The 15,987-nt window shown below is 36.6% G+C and overlaps 1 protein-coding gene across 4 annotated transcripts in view; it reads right to left on the bottom strand.

Annotated features, from left to right (window-relative positions):
* Nucleotides 1-15,987, bottom strand: part of tmem131 (transmembrane protein 131) — a 75,485-nt gene that overhangs the window by 2,803 nt on the left and 56,695 nt on the right. The window contains exons 23-40 of one of the 4 annotated variants that reach the window (XM_073870212.1): nucleotides 15,563-15,701; nucleotides 14,638-14,747; nucleotides 14,204-14,276; nucleotides 11,790-11,941; nucleotides 11,565-11,707; nucleotides 11,294-11,477; nucleotides 11,005-11,190; nucleotides 8,168-8,323; nucleotides 7,644-8,083; nucleotides 7,322-7,524; nucleotides 7,044-7,177; nucleotides 5,807-5,928; nucleotides 4,601-4,756; nucleotides 4,253-4,412; nucleotides 1,279-1,394; nucleotides 1,108-1,192; nucleotides 482-585; nucleotides 255-397 (exon numbers count right to left, since the gene is read on the bottom strand). In XM_073870212.1, coding sequence (XP_073726313.1) covers nucleotides 255-397; nucleotides 482-585; nucleotides 1,108-1,192; nucleotides 1,279-1,394; nucleotides 4,253-4,412; nucleotides 4,601-4,756; nucleotides 5,807-5,928; nucleotides 7,044-7,177; nucleotides 7,322-7,524; nucleotides 7,644-8,083; nucleotides 8,168-8,323; nucleotides 11,005-11,190; nucleotides 11,294-11,477; nucleotides 11,565-11,707; nucleotides 11,790-11,941; nucleotides 14,204-14,276; nucleotides 14,638-14,747; nucleotides 15,563-15,701 — 2,806 coding nt within the window. The remainder of the gene's footprint in view (nucleotides 1-254; nucleotides 398-481; nucleotides 586-1,107; nucleotides 1,193-1,278; nucleotides 1,395-4,252; nucleotides 4,413-4,600; nucleotides 4,757-5,806; nucleotides 5,929-7,043; nucleotides 7,178-7,321; nucleotides 7,525-7,643; nucleotides 8,084-8,167; nucleotides 8,324-11,004; nucleotides 11,191-11,293; nucleotides 11,478-11,564; nucleotides 11,708-11,789; nucleotides 11,942-14,203; nucleotides 14,277-14,637; nucleotides 14,748-15,562; nucleotides 15,702-15,987) is intronic. The other 3 variants (XM_073870213.1, XM_073870214.1, XM_073870215.1) reach the window with 3 other exon arrangements.

Raw genomic sequence — 15,987 nt, 5'->3', positions numbered from 1 at the left:
AAGTTTTTTAAAAAGATTTTTGAATTTCTCATCTTGAACCGTTTTTGTCACTGACCCACTAACTATATTTTCAGTGGTGTATTTTTTATCTACATGCACAGCGGGTATGTAGAAAAAAAGGAAGATATTTTAAGGAATGTTTGTAAACAAACCGTTTGTGAGCCCCATTCACTTCTATAGTATTATTTTTTCCTAATATGGAAGTGAATGGGGCTCATGATTCAATATGCCAATATTGAAATGAGATGTCTTACAGTTGTTGGAGTTGCTGGGGATCCAGTGCTGGTTGCCCAGGAATTACTAGGCTCGGTATCCCAAATGGACGGTGACACTGGAGTGTAGTCAGGCCAGGTCTGCTGGGGCTCAGAACTTTTAGGAACAGTCATACCTCTGAACACTAATACAGAGAAGAAAGATGATATAAGACACTAAAGATAGAAATAAAAACATTTGGTTTTTGAGTGGGTTGGTTGCTGCATACCTCCAGACAGGTTAAGCGGGTTGTTGGGTCCAAAAGCAGAGAAAGAGTTAACTTGACCAAAACTGGGGCTGTTGGCGCTGTCTATTGGGCTCCACAGTCCAGAGCTAAAAAGAAGCAAAATAGCATCATGAGTGTCTTTTAGTTAAACAAAAAGATTAAGAAGATTAAAGTGGACATTTCACAAGACTTTTTTGAGATGTCAAATGAATATTTGGTTTCCCAGAGTACGTATGCGAAGTTTTAGCTCAAAATACCTTATAGATAATTTATTATAAAACCCTGTTATGTTAAAATTGCCACTTTTGTAGGTGTGAGCAAATTTTTTTTGGGTGTGTCCTTAAAAAGGCAAATGAGCTGATCTCTGCACTAAATGGCAGTGCTATGGTTGGATAGTGCAGATTAAGGGGCATTATCATCCCCTTCTGACATCACAAGGGGAGCCACATTCCAATTATTTTTTTTCACATGCTTGCAGAGAATGGTTTACTAAAACAAATTTACTGAGTTGATCTTTTTCACATTTTCTAGGTTGATATAAGCATTGGGGACCCAATTATAGCACTTAAACATGAAAAAAGTAACATTTCAATGATATGTACCCTTTAAGATTAAAAAAAATAACTCGCCTATCAGATCCGTCACTCTCCACTGATGTCATGTGAGCCAACGGCATTTTTCCCAGACTATCAGGTTTACCTGAGCCACTGCCACCTGTGAAAACAAAAGCACATGATGACTGCGTCCTGCACCACAACTTAAAAACTTTCAATCACCAGCAACCTGACAGATGAACTCACCAGGACTTTTGTCATAGCCAGCAGCTACAGCTGCAAAAGTAGGATTTCCATTTTGGCCGGGTAGAGAAGCTGACTTGGTGAGTTTATTCCCTGGGGCCTTCTTTAAAGTAACCTCGCTATAAAAATACACAAGAGAAGAAAACTTAACTGATGAATTTCTTATATTTCACAAACATCTGGACAAGTGCACAAAATGCCTTGGTCCATCCAAAGTCCCTTTCTGCAGGCACATCTGCAATGCTACTGGGCTTCTATTTTCATCTACTTAAATGGTGGAAGACCAATATCTTTAAAATCGCTTTCTAAAGTCACAATAAACATCATTTCCAACCAACAATTAATTTTGTAATTTCAATTGAACCACTAATATGTTCTCAAAAGGAAAACACCTTCGTTTTTCAATATTTTACTATGTTCTTACCTTTACTTAGACAAATTAATACTAATTTATCTTTTTTCAATGCATGCACTTTTAATCTTTATACAGCACATTGTGAAGGTGTTAGCATTTAGCCTAGCCCCATTATTCCTATGGCCCCAAACAGGGATGAATTTAGAAGCCACCAAACACTTCCATGTTTTTCATATTTAACCCTTGTGCATCCTTGAGGACATTTTTGGCTTTTTCAGTTTAGTTTTTTGATAACTTTGCCTGTGTTAATGCTCTCTTACTGGTGAATAAAATTTGCCACAGGTGTGTATTTTTATTGGAATTTTAATATTTCACCTTCATTTCTTTAAAAAATCTATTTTCTACTAGGTACACAAAATACTTCCTCTCAGGACCTTTTGGACAAAAATGTCCCCATTGAAACCCATTAAAACTGCAATTTTTTATCCCGGTGCCATTCAACTATAAAATTATGCAATCTTTGTTAACAGGCTTTCATTCTATTGGCAAGGCTTCAAAATTAAAATTTGTACTATTTTTTACCAGATGGTGCCATTTTTTCAGGTTTGGCACATAAAGCAAATTATCGCTTTATTATTGTTTTCTGCTGTTTTCGGCTTATGCATATTATAGAGCCAATTACTTATATTATGAAGTTATGTGGTTTGTATGTGTGTACTGAAAATTGTATGTGTGTGTGTGTGTGTGTGTGTGTGTGTGTGTGTGTGTGTGTGTGTACCTGGTAGTTATCACAATGTGGGGACCAATTGTCCCCACAAAGATAGGAATACCAGTACATTTTTGACCTTGTGGGGACATTTTGAGGTCCCCATGAGGAAACAAGCTTATAAATCAAACAGAATGATGTTTCTTGAAAATGTGAAGTAGTAGAAGGGTCTCTGTGATGGTTGGGGTTAGGGAATGGGGTAGGTAAGAGGAATAGAATACACAGTTTGTATGGTAAAAAATGCATTAGGTCTATTCTGTGTAATTAATGGCATTTAATGGGTTAAAATTCTGAAAATTACTGAATGTTTGGTCATTGTGATAAGAGCTGATGCTGGTTAAAAAATGGCATCAGTGAAAGTGGAAAAAAATATGAATCTATAATATTTTATGACACTTTTTTGACATGGACATTTTTGTCCTGGACATTTTTGTCCTTTATGGACCTGAGGGGTAGTTTTTTTTTTATCTAATACTGCATAAAAATATGAATGCATAAAATTAATGTTGTTGTTAATCATTGACATATCCAAGGCTGTAATAATCAAAGAAAAAAAATCTGCTTAGCATTTAGTACAGGGGTCTTCAACTACTCTTCTTCGGGGGCTAGATTTTAAAATTGTAAATATGACGAGGGCCAGCCAAACTTTTACCCATTTTTTTACTTTTACCATATATATATGTGTGTGTGTGTGTGTGTGTGTGGTGTTGTTGTTTTTGTTACTTTTGTTATAGTATATAAAAAAACAAATTAAAAAGCGTGCATTTTCAAAACAAATGCACACTTCTTGTATCCATTTTGTTGCCTTAATTACTGAAAACTCATATTTTCTTTATTAATATTTAGAAACAATTGCAACATGTAAGAGTCAAATGTTAATAGTAAAAGTGTAAAACTTTTTAAAAAACTCTTAAACATATTTTGTTTATAACTGTTTAACTTTCATTAATTGTTACATGTCAAGTATTCACAACATATAGCCACTCCTAATGACTAAAATTGCACTACATGTTATCTTTTTTTATATTTTATAGATATATACGCTAAACAGCCTTTCCATTGTACATTACAAATATAACTGTCGGGAGTTCGCCCCCTAGTGGTAGTCGTAATTAAATTGTAGTTTAATCGTAAATCTGTCATGGGAGAAAACCTTTAATCTACGAATATATTTATAGTTAATAATTTACTTACCAGTAATCAATCGTTTTTAAAGTATTCAAGTGTTACTGATAAAGTGAAACAAAAAATAATTAATAATTTTTACTTTGCACACAGTTTTGTTTGGAACACACTGAAATACATCACTTCCGGTCGCCGCGTCACATGTGGTGAAGCCGCATAAGCCGCGTTTGTTTTCTTTAACGCATCCAAAGTTCGAATTGGATCAGATAATAAAGCACCCACAGATGGTTGGCAGCCCCTTTCTGACTCACTTTCCATGTTTTCGGCTGTCATTTGTCATGTACAGTGTAAAAGGTAAAGTAACCACGCTGAATTTAAATCAGACTATAGTCTGCACTGATGCACAAGGGTTACACGAGTAGTTACATGAGTAATATGGTGTCACAAAATAAAACTTTTGTTTGGAGCCATAGGAATGAATGGGGCTAGGCTAAATGCTAACACATTCACGAAGCGCTGTACAAAGATTAAAAGTGCACACATTGTAAAAAGATTAGTATGTATTAATTCATCTAAATTGAGGTTTTCCTTTAAGTTCTAACTGCAGCTGATGCGCATATCCATATCCTTAATTAGAGCAGCTGTACTGAGCAATGCTTTTCCTCTTATTACTACTAATAATGGCCCTCTAGTGTCTTTAGATGTAGGTTCAGCACGTGTGTCCATTTTACCTGTTGGTGTGGAGGATGCTGTTGTAGGCACTTCCACGAGGCACCAGATTTGGGGAGGTTGGGGGTGGTGAACAGGTTCTGGAGATAACCGAACTGGGTCCTTTCAGGAATTGGTCTGCATGCATGGTCTGCATAGATATCTGCTGAAGACTGTCTACATCTGATAAAAACAATTGAACAAATACCCAGATCCTGAGACAGAAGTGGAATAAATAACTAAACTTACCATGTATTTAAACACGCATCAATAAACGGAAGTGATTTTTACAGGACAAAAATAAAATCTGCTAAACTTTAAATTATGTATATCCAGAACAGGGTCCTGTTTCTTTCATGCTCATTACTCACAGTTACCTGATTTGTTGATGGGAACGTCCCATTCTGGCGGAGGGGACTCTTTCTCCCCTTCAGATCCACTGCTGTGGCCCAACTCCTGCATGGAGCCGTTGGACTGAAACTTTCCAAGCGGAGATGGCCGCTCATCCACCATCTTTCCACAGACCACTAGGAAAGACAAAGTAAATAGCCTCTTTCACACAGTAATTTCAGTAAACTACCATGAATTTACCAGAATGACTTTACCAGTAAATACAAAAATGTGCTGTTTACACATGCAGTGACGTTTCGTCTTTTTACTAATAAGATTTCATTCACACATCAGTACCACAATACCAATAAACGCGATGAGAAAGCGAATTTTACCTGCTGCGCGGTGAGGTCAGTGTTGTATTTGTAAACAATGGTGGTTTACGACTTTATATCCATGGTCCGCATTAAGTTGTTTTTACTTCTGTGGCAAACACTGACAGTCACGCAGTTGCTAGTGACCAAACATTGCATTAGGTGACTAAAAACCGAATTGAACTGGGGCAGAGTCGCAACCTGCGTGTTGAACAGCAGTAATGTTTACACATTAGGCTTCATATAGAGTGTGCGAAGGATGTGGGCAATTCTGCAAATAGATGGTAAGTTGTTTTAAACAACTTTGGTAAGGAGATGGGGACGTTAACTTCGGGTGTGCTCGACTTTAAGCAGTATTCATTTGGAATACATGCGGGGATAAGCGCATTATCTGTTTTAAAATGTTATGATTGGCCCGAAGTTGTCAGCGTGTTCTGACTTTGTCTGTTTTAATGCCGGTAATCTGTTCACACAGCTCACATCTTACAACCTCTCTTACTGGTGAATTGGCATCACTCATTTACCAGTAAGGTTCTGTTCACACATAATCAGCTGATTGAATCTGATTAGACCATTTAGCACACAATGTAACTAGATCGCAATGCTAATGGTCCAATCAGACTCAATGGTTTATGCTAAGATATGCTAAAAGTGGTAGCGCCAGGCCCGTAGATCAGCTGAATGGATTCCAAAAAGGTAAAAATCTATTGTTTAACTCGAGTATGAGTATGTTAAAAAAAAAGTAGTGTCCCTTTAACTGCAATTTACTAGTAAAGATTATGTGTGAAAGAGACGGTGGCCTCTAAACGTTTCCTAGAGGTAAAGGATTTTAATACTAAAAACAAAATAGTAAAACTGAAAACTATCACTTACATTTGCTCAAAACCCGTGGTTTGGAGACACTAAGAATTCCCGGATTGTTGAGTGTTTTGGTGAAGGTTTTCCGTTGCTTGTCCTGTTTTTCCAAAGGGGTGATGTAAGGGAGTTCTAGAGAGCTGGATAGGAAATAAGGCCACTGAACATTAGGAAACTTATTTTATGGATTGAAAACTAACAGAATAAATCTGATAAAAAATGTTTAAATGTTTATTCTGAATAAGTATACAAAGATGTCTTTGTATACTTATTTTGTATACTTAAGGTTTCAGCACCACTAGAGGCACCAAAATTATTCACAAAACATGTCTGAACAACTTTACTTTTGAACACATGTTTCTACTGTGTGGCCAAATATGGCGTTTTTCCGTTGCATAGTGCATGGTGTGGTTTGGGTCAGGTCACCTTACTTTTGGGGGCTTTTCCACTGGGTACAGTATGTAGTAACCAATACTTTTTTTAGTACCACCTCGCTTAGGGTTTCAAGAGACCGAGCTGATACTAAAACGTGACGCGGAAACACTGTAGATCACTGATTGGTCTGAGAGAATCGTCACTACTAGCGTCATCGCTATAATGTAAAGATTAGCTTTACCTTCATGCTAGCTTGCGCTGTCTCGAGTAAACCAGTTGTCATCTGTGCTTTGCTGTAAGTTCCCAAACTCCCTTTTAGCGATGAAAAACATCCAAAGGTTGAGAATTAGAAACACCATAACAGTTTTTTTCCAGACTTGCAGTTTGTGGCGGCAGATTCGCGCACGTCCGCATATGCTTAAATGCAACTTAAAATGAGGCTTCTTTTTACTGACGCCACGGGTGTTTGTACAGAAACTGTAATGAGGTAGTGATAAACGCAATGTGCAAACATTTATTTGTGGTGGTCAATTTTAATTTTGTGGCAGACTGAGAAATAAACTGAATGTATGGGAATGTACAACGACGCTCTCACGTGTATGATGTCACAGCAGTAGGCAGCGCAAATATAATGTCACACCTATAATCCCTCCCACTGTGAAGTGTTACTAAACTCGATGGAAAAGCTAACCATGCCAAAGTGAGGTGAGCTGACGTGACCCAAAACCAAACCGTGGGGTACTATGCAATGGAAAAGCGCCAATAGGTAGCACAGCTCCAAACTCATGCCAGTCCAGTCACTCAAAGATGACAGTTTCAATTGGTGCCGCAAATAAAACGGCTAAATTGACACATTCGATAGATTTATATCTTTACAAACCTGGATTTTTCCACTTGGTTTTCCTTTTTAGCTGATTGTTTCTTATTTTTTGGTTTAGTTGGGGAGGGAGTGATTTCTTCTCTTTCTTTTGCACTGTCCACTGTCACTGTTTTGCCTTTCAGCTTCACTGGTTCCTGGTTAAAACAACAACATATTTAGTCATTTAGAGTGCATATAATGTTCCTTTAGCTGAACTGGTAAAGCAAAATTTGATAATGTATTAGATCTCTAATGTACTTTGGATAAAATATATATAAGAAATGAAAGAAGTTAAACACCGTATTGTTCTGCGTATAGACACGTGCCTCTTTAATATTGGCCTCCATGTCTGGATTTGAGGTCTCCGTTGTAGTAGAGGAGCTGTCATCATTGTCTGCAAGTGGTTCTTTTAAATCATCTTGAGTCTTTCCCTTTGTTTTCCTCTCCTCTTTCTTCTTGGGAGCTTTTGTTTTATTCTTCACTTTCCCTTTTGCTTCAAGCACTTCAAGATAAAAACATGTAAACAAAACTTGAAAGATCACAAAACTATATTTTCATTTAGCAAATGACAAATTTGAAACTAAGACTCTAAGCTTCTACTTCTCTAAACATCAGCACTACCTTTGTTGGGTGGAGACGGTTGTGAAATCTGTTCTGAAGACACAATGGCAGGGGACTCTGGCCTGTCCAGGTCTTTATCCATAGCTACCAGGAGTCTGTTGTAATCCTGATCTTCTGTACTGTGGGCCCTGTTGGACTGTGAAGGTCCTGAGGTCGGAAGGTCCTCTAGAAGGCCGGACCCCTGCTGCTGCTGCTGCTGTCTGGAACTCCGGGCCTTTCGGTTAGTCAGCTGGCTACTGTCTTTATTGAGAGGAAAGGTGGAAGAGGATTGCATAGATCCAGAGCGCCCTGAACCAGATCTGGGCTTGCTGTCTGGCAGGACACCGTTGCCGTTGGAACTGGAATGCGGACCACCTTGCCGAACGCCGGCCCGCCCGCCACCGCTTGACCCGTACATTCCTCTAGTCGAATTCTGGTTTGAGTCTGCAAAATCATTCAAGCTGCAACGGATTGAACAATCATGTGACACATGGAATAAATCACTGTCGTAAAATCAGTGGAAAACAAATGAAAATCCAACTCACTTAGCTTCACTTTGAATTCGTACAATTTCCCTGAGATCAAATGGTTTTCCAGTCTCCATGGGAGAGTTGGATTCCACAGATAACCGTCGTTTGAAGGGTTCCCATATTCCTTGGGCCTCAAGATAGGCTGTAGCTATAACCAGCAGGAACATGGAGCTAGAGAAATTCACCACACAATAAATAAATAAGACACAACAGATACAATACAAATTGGTACACATAATCTGAACCCCCCCCATCTGCCTCAGCTCTATTGTTAACAAAAAATGCATGAAATTAAATGTTTACAAAACCAAATTTGTGTTAATTTATTAACCCTCATAAGCCCCTATTTTCCTGTATATGTTATAGTACATGTTATAGTAGTGCTGGGCAAAGATTAATCACGAATAATTGCATACAAAATAAAAGTGCATTTTTGCATAATATATGTGTCTGTGCTGTGTATAATAATTATGTATATGTAAACACAGACACGTACATATATACATTTCAGAACATTTTTATTTAAATATCCATTTTTGGTTTATATATAACATAGAATATATAAAAATATCAATAAATATATATACACATGTAAATGTTTCTTAAATACATAAATGAAAGTGTGTGTATTTATATATACATAATAATTACACACAGCACAGACTCATATATTATTTCTAAAAATCACTTTTTTTGTATGCGATTAATCGCGCTTAATCTTTGCCCAGCACTACGTTATAGTTCTACGGGGGTAAAAATTACCCCAGAAATTAAAAGAGTGATTACAAAAAATTATATAAATTTTTAATGATACAAATACTATATCATTTTTTTTTTTACTTCCCATCTATACATTAATGCTATATTTTGGGAGATATGAAGTACTTTTGTACCTGTTTACCACTCAATTCCTCAACTACACCATTAGCTTGCCTGAAAAACATCATTTTTTTTAAATTCACATGAATTATGATCTAAATTTGATTTAAATTGTTTTTAGATATTGATCTAGATGTAATGTGTTAAATTTGGTAATCTGGTGTTTAGAAAAAAAAAGAATTACAGTTTAGGAAATAAGTCATTTCGACCAGCAGACGCCCATAGAGACCCATTCTTTTTACTGGATGTGATCAACTGCTCAACATCATTATTTTAGTGATACATTTTGTGAATTTAGGTTTATATAAACATTAGAAAGGACATTGAAAATAAATATTATTTCAAATAGTAGAATTACTTTAGTTTTTGATGCATTTTGAAATGTCTGTTTTTACAAAATGCCATAAAAATTTGACTGAATGTAAGTGTGTGTGTCTGTGTCCATGTGTTTGCATGTGTAAGTTTGTGTGTGTGTGTGTGTGTGTGTGTGTGTGTGTGTGTGTGTGACACTGTCTTTCAGTGTGTGTAAGTTTAACTGTGTCTTTGTGTGTGTGAGTCTGTGTTTATTTTATTTATTTATTCTGGATGCATTGATTTTTTTGCATTTCCCATTCATTTCAATTGGGGTAATTTTTTATCCCCAAAGTGACTATTTAAAGGTATTGCGGAGGATTTTCTTTTTCCGGGTGGATCATCAAGACTATTGGCACTCCTAGTTGTCAATCAGGAGTGTTGCGCAATTGCATTTTTTTAAAAAGTGAAGAAGGCGGTTCTTTTCTAAAATTAGAGAAAATCCTCCGCTACACCTTTAAGTAACTTTTTTACAACTCTTTAGGACGACCGAATCAAGCCCAGTTTTTTATATGAATCTTGGCAGATAATCTGGAAAAGTCACAAAATCTTATTCCACTGAGATGAAGGGAACCATGTTTTTTAACTAAAGAAAAGTGGCTTGGGTGTAGGATTGACCCCATGGGTCTTATTAGGGTTAAAGTGGACATTTCACAAGACGCCAAATAAGTCCCCAGAGTGCGTATGTGAAGTTTTAGCTCAAAATACCATATAGATAATTTATTATAGCATGTTAAAACTGCCACTTTGTAGGTGTGAGCAAAAATGTGCTGTTTTGGGGTGTGTCCTTTTAAAAGCAAATGAGATGATCTCTGCACTAAATGTCAGTGGCGTGGTTGGATAGCGCAGATTAAGGGGCGGAAAAAGCATAGAAAGACGATAAAAACAAACAAAACTCAAGCTCTCTGAAGATAAACCGTCAATGATATAAGAATGATAATAAATAATGATGCATGTATGTATAGGCCTATATATATATTTATTTAAGGTAGAAAAGTAATTTAATCAAGAGCAGTGAGAGATTTTCCCTCAATGCTGTTTGATTAACACGAGTGACAGACAGGAGCAAAATTAGGTAACTTCCCCTTTAAGACCAAAGTCCGGATCCAATACACTGTTACACATGCCCTTTCTCTTTTAGCTGTTTACTTTCTCTTAAGACCTAACTGGTTGTGTTTATGAGGATGCTTGCAAAGACGGGAATTTTGACGCATATGTGTATTTAAGGCCAATAAAGCGGGAAAAATGCTCACGGGCTTAATGAGCAGCGGTTGCGCGACTTGTCCACTCCTGACACACAGAAAGAACGCACGCATACAGATCTGTTGTCTGTGTTTCAATGGCTTAAAATAACTTGTTTTATAACTGCAGTGCTTAAATACGTGTACAAACGTTACGTTTTCGCGACGTAACCTCAATAGAAAAATCTCTACCGGTTGACAAATTTCTACCGGTTAATTATGTCTACCGGTTTATCGCCCACCCCTATAACTGGGTTAATATAACATTTTCTAGGTTGATAGAAGCACTGGGGACCCAATTATAGCACTTAAACATGGAAAAAGTCTGATTTTCATGATATGTCCCTTTATAAGGATTTTTAGAAATGAGAGAGAAAATACCTCATAATAAGAGAGACGATGATGTAGAGTTCGAGCTCCCAGCTGGGACGGGGAAGGGTCTCGGCACACACTGCCAGCATGTGATATGGCAATGAGGCATTCAGTGTGAACACGAACACTGAGCCCCCCGACGTCACCAACTTCAGCTCCCGGATAACTCGAGATGATGTGAAATCGGGTGTAAACCTGCAAAAAAATTAAAAGAATGTAAACCTTAATAGACCTAAAAAAAGCACCCAAGATAAACACTGCAGAGTGCTTTTACAACGGTAAAAACCAAACTACTCACAGTATGATGAGGTCTTTTGAAGTGTTTGGTTTGAGTGCAAAATCTTCACAGTTGAGAATTTTGAATCCATAGCCTTCACATGAATTGCCACTAATCTCCATAGATTGGATGTGAATTGGGAGAAGCCCTGTGTTCTCCAGTCTGAAAGTCTTTCGAAGAGTAAAGTTCGGTTCCTTGGCTTTAACTTAGAGAATTGAGAAAAATGCATTCAGAATTCATAAGTGAATACCAAATTGAAAATGTATTTTTTGTTTAACGTTGAAAGCCTCACCATCTAAACAGTCTTTGAGGAATGCTTCAGTAAGTTTAAACCTCAGGGAGGTGCCGACACCTGGGGCTTTACCAGCCAGCCTCAGACTCTCTGTGGTGCCTCGACCATGAACCATAATCAGGTCTACTACTGTCAGGTTGTTCCTGCACAAAAATTCATGACATTGTAAAATTCTGTACTGCCACGTCATGTATCTGAAAAGTTAACATTGTACTTGGAGCTAACCTGATGACCAGGAGAGAGGACACGGTGTGATTGCTGATGGGTTTAAACCTCACATTGAAGGACTTCACCTCCCCAGGCATAAGAAGCAGGTTGTATACGTAGGGCCGAATCAAACCTTCAATAAATCCTGTGGAACTCTTCATAACTGAAGACTGACACACACATACATATACACATACACATGTATCATTACTTGCACAAAGAGACATTAAAGTCAGTGCAATATTGGTAGAAATTAGTAGGGACCTGGTGATACAATATGTGACCCTTACTGTGAAAGCCAGGGTAAAGTTTTAGAGCATCAAAGTTTTGATTTAATTTAACATTGATTTATATTTTTGACATGAACTTACTCATCACAGCCTATTAAAGATATCAAGTTTATACTATATTTTACATCATATAGGATTATTTAATGTAGAAAACAGTAAATCACAAAAATGACTTTAGCTGGGTTTTCACAGGCAGAGTAAAGGTGCTCCGATTGATCGGGCGGCAATCAAGTTTCAGCAGTGGTCTCTATATATAAGGCCGATCAGAAGAGCCGATCATATGGTGCAAAACATGACAGCAAAGTTTCACAAGAGTGATTCGAAAGCATGCGGAGCAGTGTGCTTTTGTCATACTCCTGTCTGCGCAGCGTCAACCCCGCCTACTGACTTCACTACATTCACCGGTTTACAGGACAGTTCTGAAACGTGCAGCGTTTGTGCCAAGGAATTCTTGAAAGGTGCATTCCACAACCTCCTCCGATATTTGAAGGTGGTTTTCAAAGATTTAATGGCAAGCAGGGTTAGAAAAATTAACAAAATTGCCACCCAAGTTTCAAACCTGACTTATTACGACTGTTGTGATTTCAATGAATTGTAAAAATGAACAAAAAGTGTTGATTACACATTAAGATTCGCTCACACTGCATTAAATATTTCTTAATACACGATTTTGCATCGATTTGTTGCGTTTTAACAAATCACTGGAGCAGTCCGCTAAACACAATCGTGTTTTAATAGAAGTGCGCACTCACGCTTTCATCATAAACAACAACGTTTAAATACAATGAAAGTAAGATACGTGCAGATTCATTTGTTATGATGAGAGGTTTGTGAAATTAAACTTAAGTCAGTTTCAGACAGCTTTTAGATCGTTCTTTGATCGCTTTTATATCATTTATTCCCAGTTTTGTTTATCATGCTACAAGACAACCTAATTTGCTTTAAACAGCATCCATTAACATATCTCAGCTGTTTTTTCTAAGTTAAAGAATATGGCCTGTAAATGTTTTCTATTATTCTGTTATGTGGAATTAATATTTATGATTACAATATGAAGAGCAATAATCAACAATGATTTTTGTTTTAATCTTGCTGTATTAAGTGCTTATTTTTTATTCATAACATCTGATATGTTCTTCTGAGCCAGTCAGCTTTGCCTCATCATTTATATACTCTATGCATTACAATTACATTAATTTTATTATAATTTAACTCTTTACCCGCCATTGACGAGTTATCTCTCAATTAAGAGAAAACATATGCATGAAAAACGTGTCCCTGATGAGTTTTTATGTTAATCTGTAATACCGCGACCATCCACTAGAAAGCGCACTTACCCAATTTATAAAAAAACTGAAGCAAAAAAAATGATTTACTCATTTTAAACTCTGTGTATGTTTTGATAATCGTCCTGAATCTGATCTCTAAAGAAATTTCTTCAAAAAAAAGGAATTATTTCCGTTTTTTGCTAAAAAAAATATTTTTTAAGAAAAATACCCATATTTATGAGTTTATAAGCAGAGAAAAAATATAGATAGGATGAAACTTTTTTCCTATTTTGTTTGTTTGTTTGAAAGCAGAGTATCTGTTCTTTCACTTGATATATTTTTATTTTTTTATATTTTAAAAAAAAATCCTTAAAGGAATTTTGTGAAACTTTTGTGAAAATCATGAGTTAAATACTTAATAATTTTTTTTTTTCACATTTTGGATAATTTAAAATGACATCCCATAGCAGTATACAATTATACTGTTGCCTGCCTACAAATTTACAGTTGTCAAATCACGATTTTTATTTTAAATATTTAACAATACCCTGTGATCGGTAATTAGTATCGGCCAATACTGCTTCTAGTGATCTGTAATTGTCCCCAAAAATCTTGTTCGGAGCACTCTTACATATTATATTGCTATGTGGGTTACAATCTGAAAATACTGTTCATTTGTGAGTGCATAGTTTCACTTTTCTCTTCCGACTGCATGTTTCTTCATCTGAATTGGTGTTTTGAAGTTATATTCTTGACTTGTTCTGAGTTTAGATTTTGGTCAAATAGAAACCACTGAGTGTGCATTAAGGTAATTCAGTACAACATGCACAGCCAAGTTAAAATGACATTAAAATAAAAGACCTCTGCCACTTACCTGATTTTTCTGAACTTGGAATTCCAGTGTATTTGTGTCAATGTTTATGTTAGACAACTTTCCGAAAGGAAACCTTTAAGACACAAGAGAAAAGAGTCAACTTTTGCAAAAAAAAAAAAAAACTACAGAACATACCAAACAATGTATGAACTTTAATCTTGGGTTTAAGTAAATCAGAGGTATAGGGGCAGTTTCCCAGACAGGGATAAAACTAGTCCTAGACTAAAATAAATGTAAGAGAGCTGTCCAAACTGAAAACAACTTGCACTGACATATCTAAAAATACATCAGTGCCCTTTGTTTTGCCTCAAAATGTACACAAGTAATGTTTTTAGTAAGGCATGTTTGTTAAATTTAGTTTAAACTAAGGCCTAGTCCTGTCTTAAGAAAATCCCTGTCTGGAAAACCATACTGTTTAGCTCATATTGCAATACCTGTCAGTAATTTTTCCTGAAAACACTAAGGGATTCGGGTACAGAGCCACAGGAAGAACCTGAACATAGACTGGGACATCGGCTGGGTTTTCTAAAATCACTTCTTCTTCCTTCAAAGACACAAGATCAAGAAAATTTAACTTCTAATAGTTTATAGTGTTTGTGCACTTGCATGAAAAGCATTGTCAGACATAAGCAAGGCATATGTGTGCGTGTACATATATATTGGCAGAACAATAAAGATGGTATGTTGGCCTAGGGCCAGTCTGCAAATTTGGGCCAGATGACAAAACGGTTACCGTATATGTGCTATAGAGCCATTTACGTTGTACTTAAAAACCCTACGGATAATCAGCATTTTAGACATGGATTCCCTATGGCTTTCTCTCCAGGATTATGTTGGTTTTAGATTCAAGTTTGTGGTTAATATAACTTAAGACTGTGTGTTCTACAACGTAAAGTAAACAGTCCTGAACAAAAATACATTTTGAAGCCACTGTGTTCTTTTTTGAAATATGCGCTGCCAACAAGATGCTATTTGGAGCCATAGCAAAAATACCCCTCTCACCCATAAAAATAAAATGCCAGAGGACTAAAACTACCACAAAGGATATGTGCTTATCTGCTGGACAAATCACACGTCCCTGCAGTTCTTACATAAGATCTTGCTAGCAAAAAAAAGTGTGATTGTGCTTGTTTGTGCATGTTTTCTCTACAACAGTACAACTGAAGGATAAACTGGGTAGGTTTTTTGTTTAAAATAGATTTTTGTAACACAACTATAAACTGATTTTTAGATATATAATATTAATTAGTTCTTATTAATAGTGCATAATTTCTTATGGTGTGCCATCATGTTGGCAAAGCAAGTACAAATCAGAAAAGCCCATCAGGATAAAATTATCCTGTATGTATATACACTTACCGATGAGCTATTGGTGCTTGTGAGAGGGAAATGTATCTGTTGCGATGAGTTGACCAATGAGGGCCATGTAAGCTGCGCAGAGATTTTAGCCTGCACGTTTTTTTGCAGATCTGTGTTCACTTCGAAAAAGGCTTCAATCCTACACAAACACAAGAATCATGTCACAGAACGCTACAAGACATTTACTGTGCAGTTATCTAAATGTATTACATGGCTTGTTGGATTGCTTGATTCTGATTGGCCAGTCACGACATTCGCAGGTTTGTTATTCCCACATACAGGTACAGTTTAATAAATATAAATATGTTTTTTAATAACATACAGTACTGTGCAAAAGTCTTAGGCCACCACCACCACCAGACTTCTTGTTTTAGAAGCTTTCATTTTTAGGACTAAATGTCTTCTTTAGGCATTGAGCAGAATGA

This window comes from Misgurnus anguillicaudatus, chromosome 8 (genome assembly GCF_027580225.2).
Source record: "Misgurnus anguillicaudatus chromosome 8, ASM2758022v2, whole genome shotgun sequence".
In the NCBI taxonomy this organism is placed as follows: Eukaryota; Metazoa; Chordata; class Actinopteri; order Cypriniformes; family Cobitidae; genus Misgurnus; species Misgurnus anguillicaudatus.
This window is presented reverse-complemented; position numbering and strand designations above follow the sequence as displayed.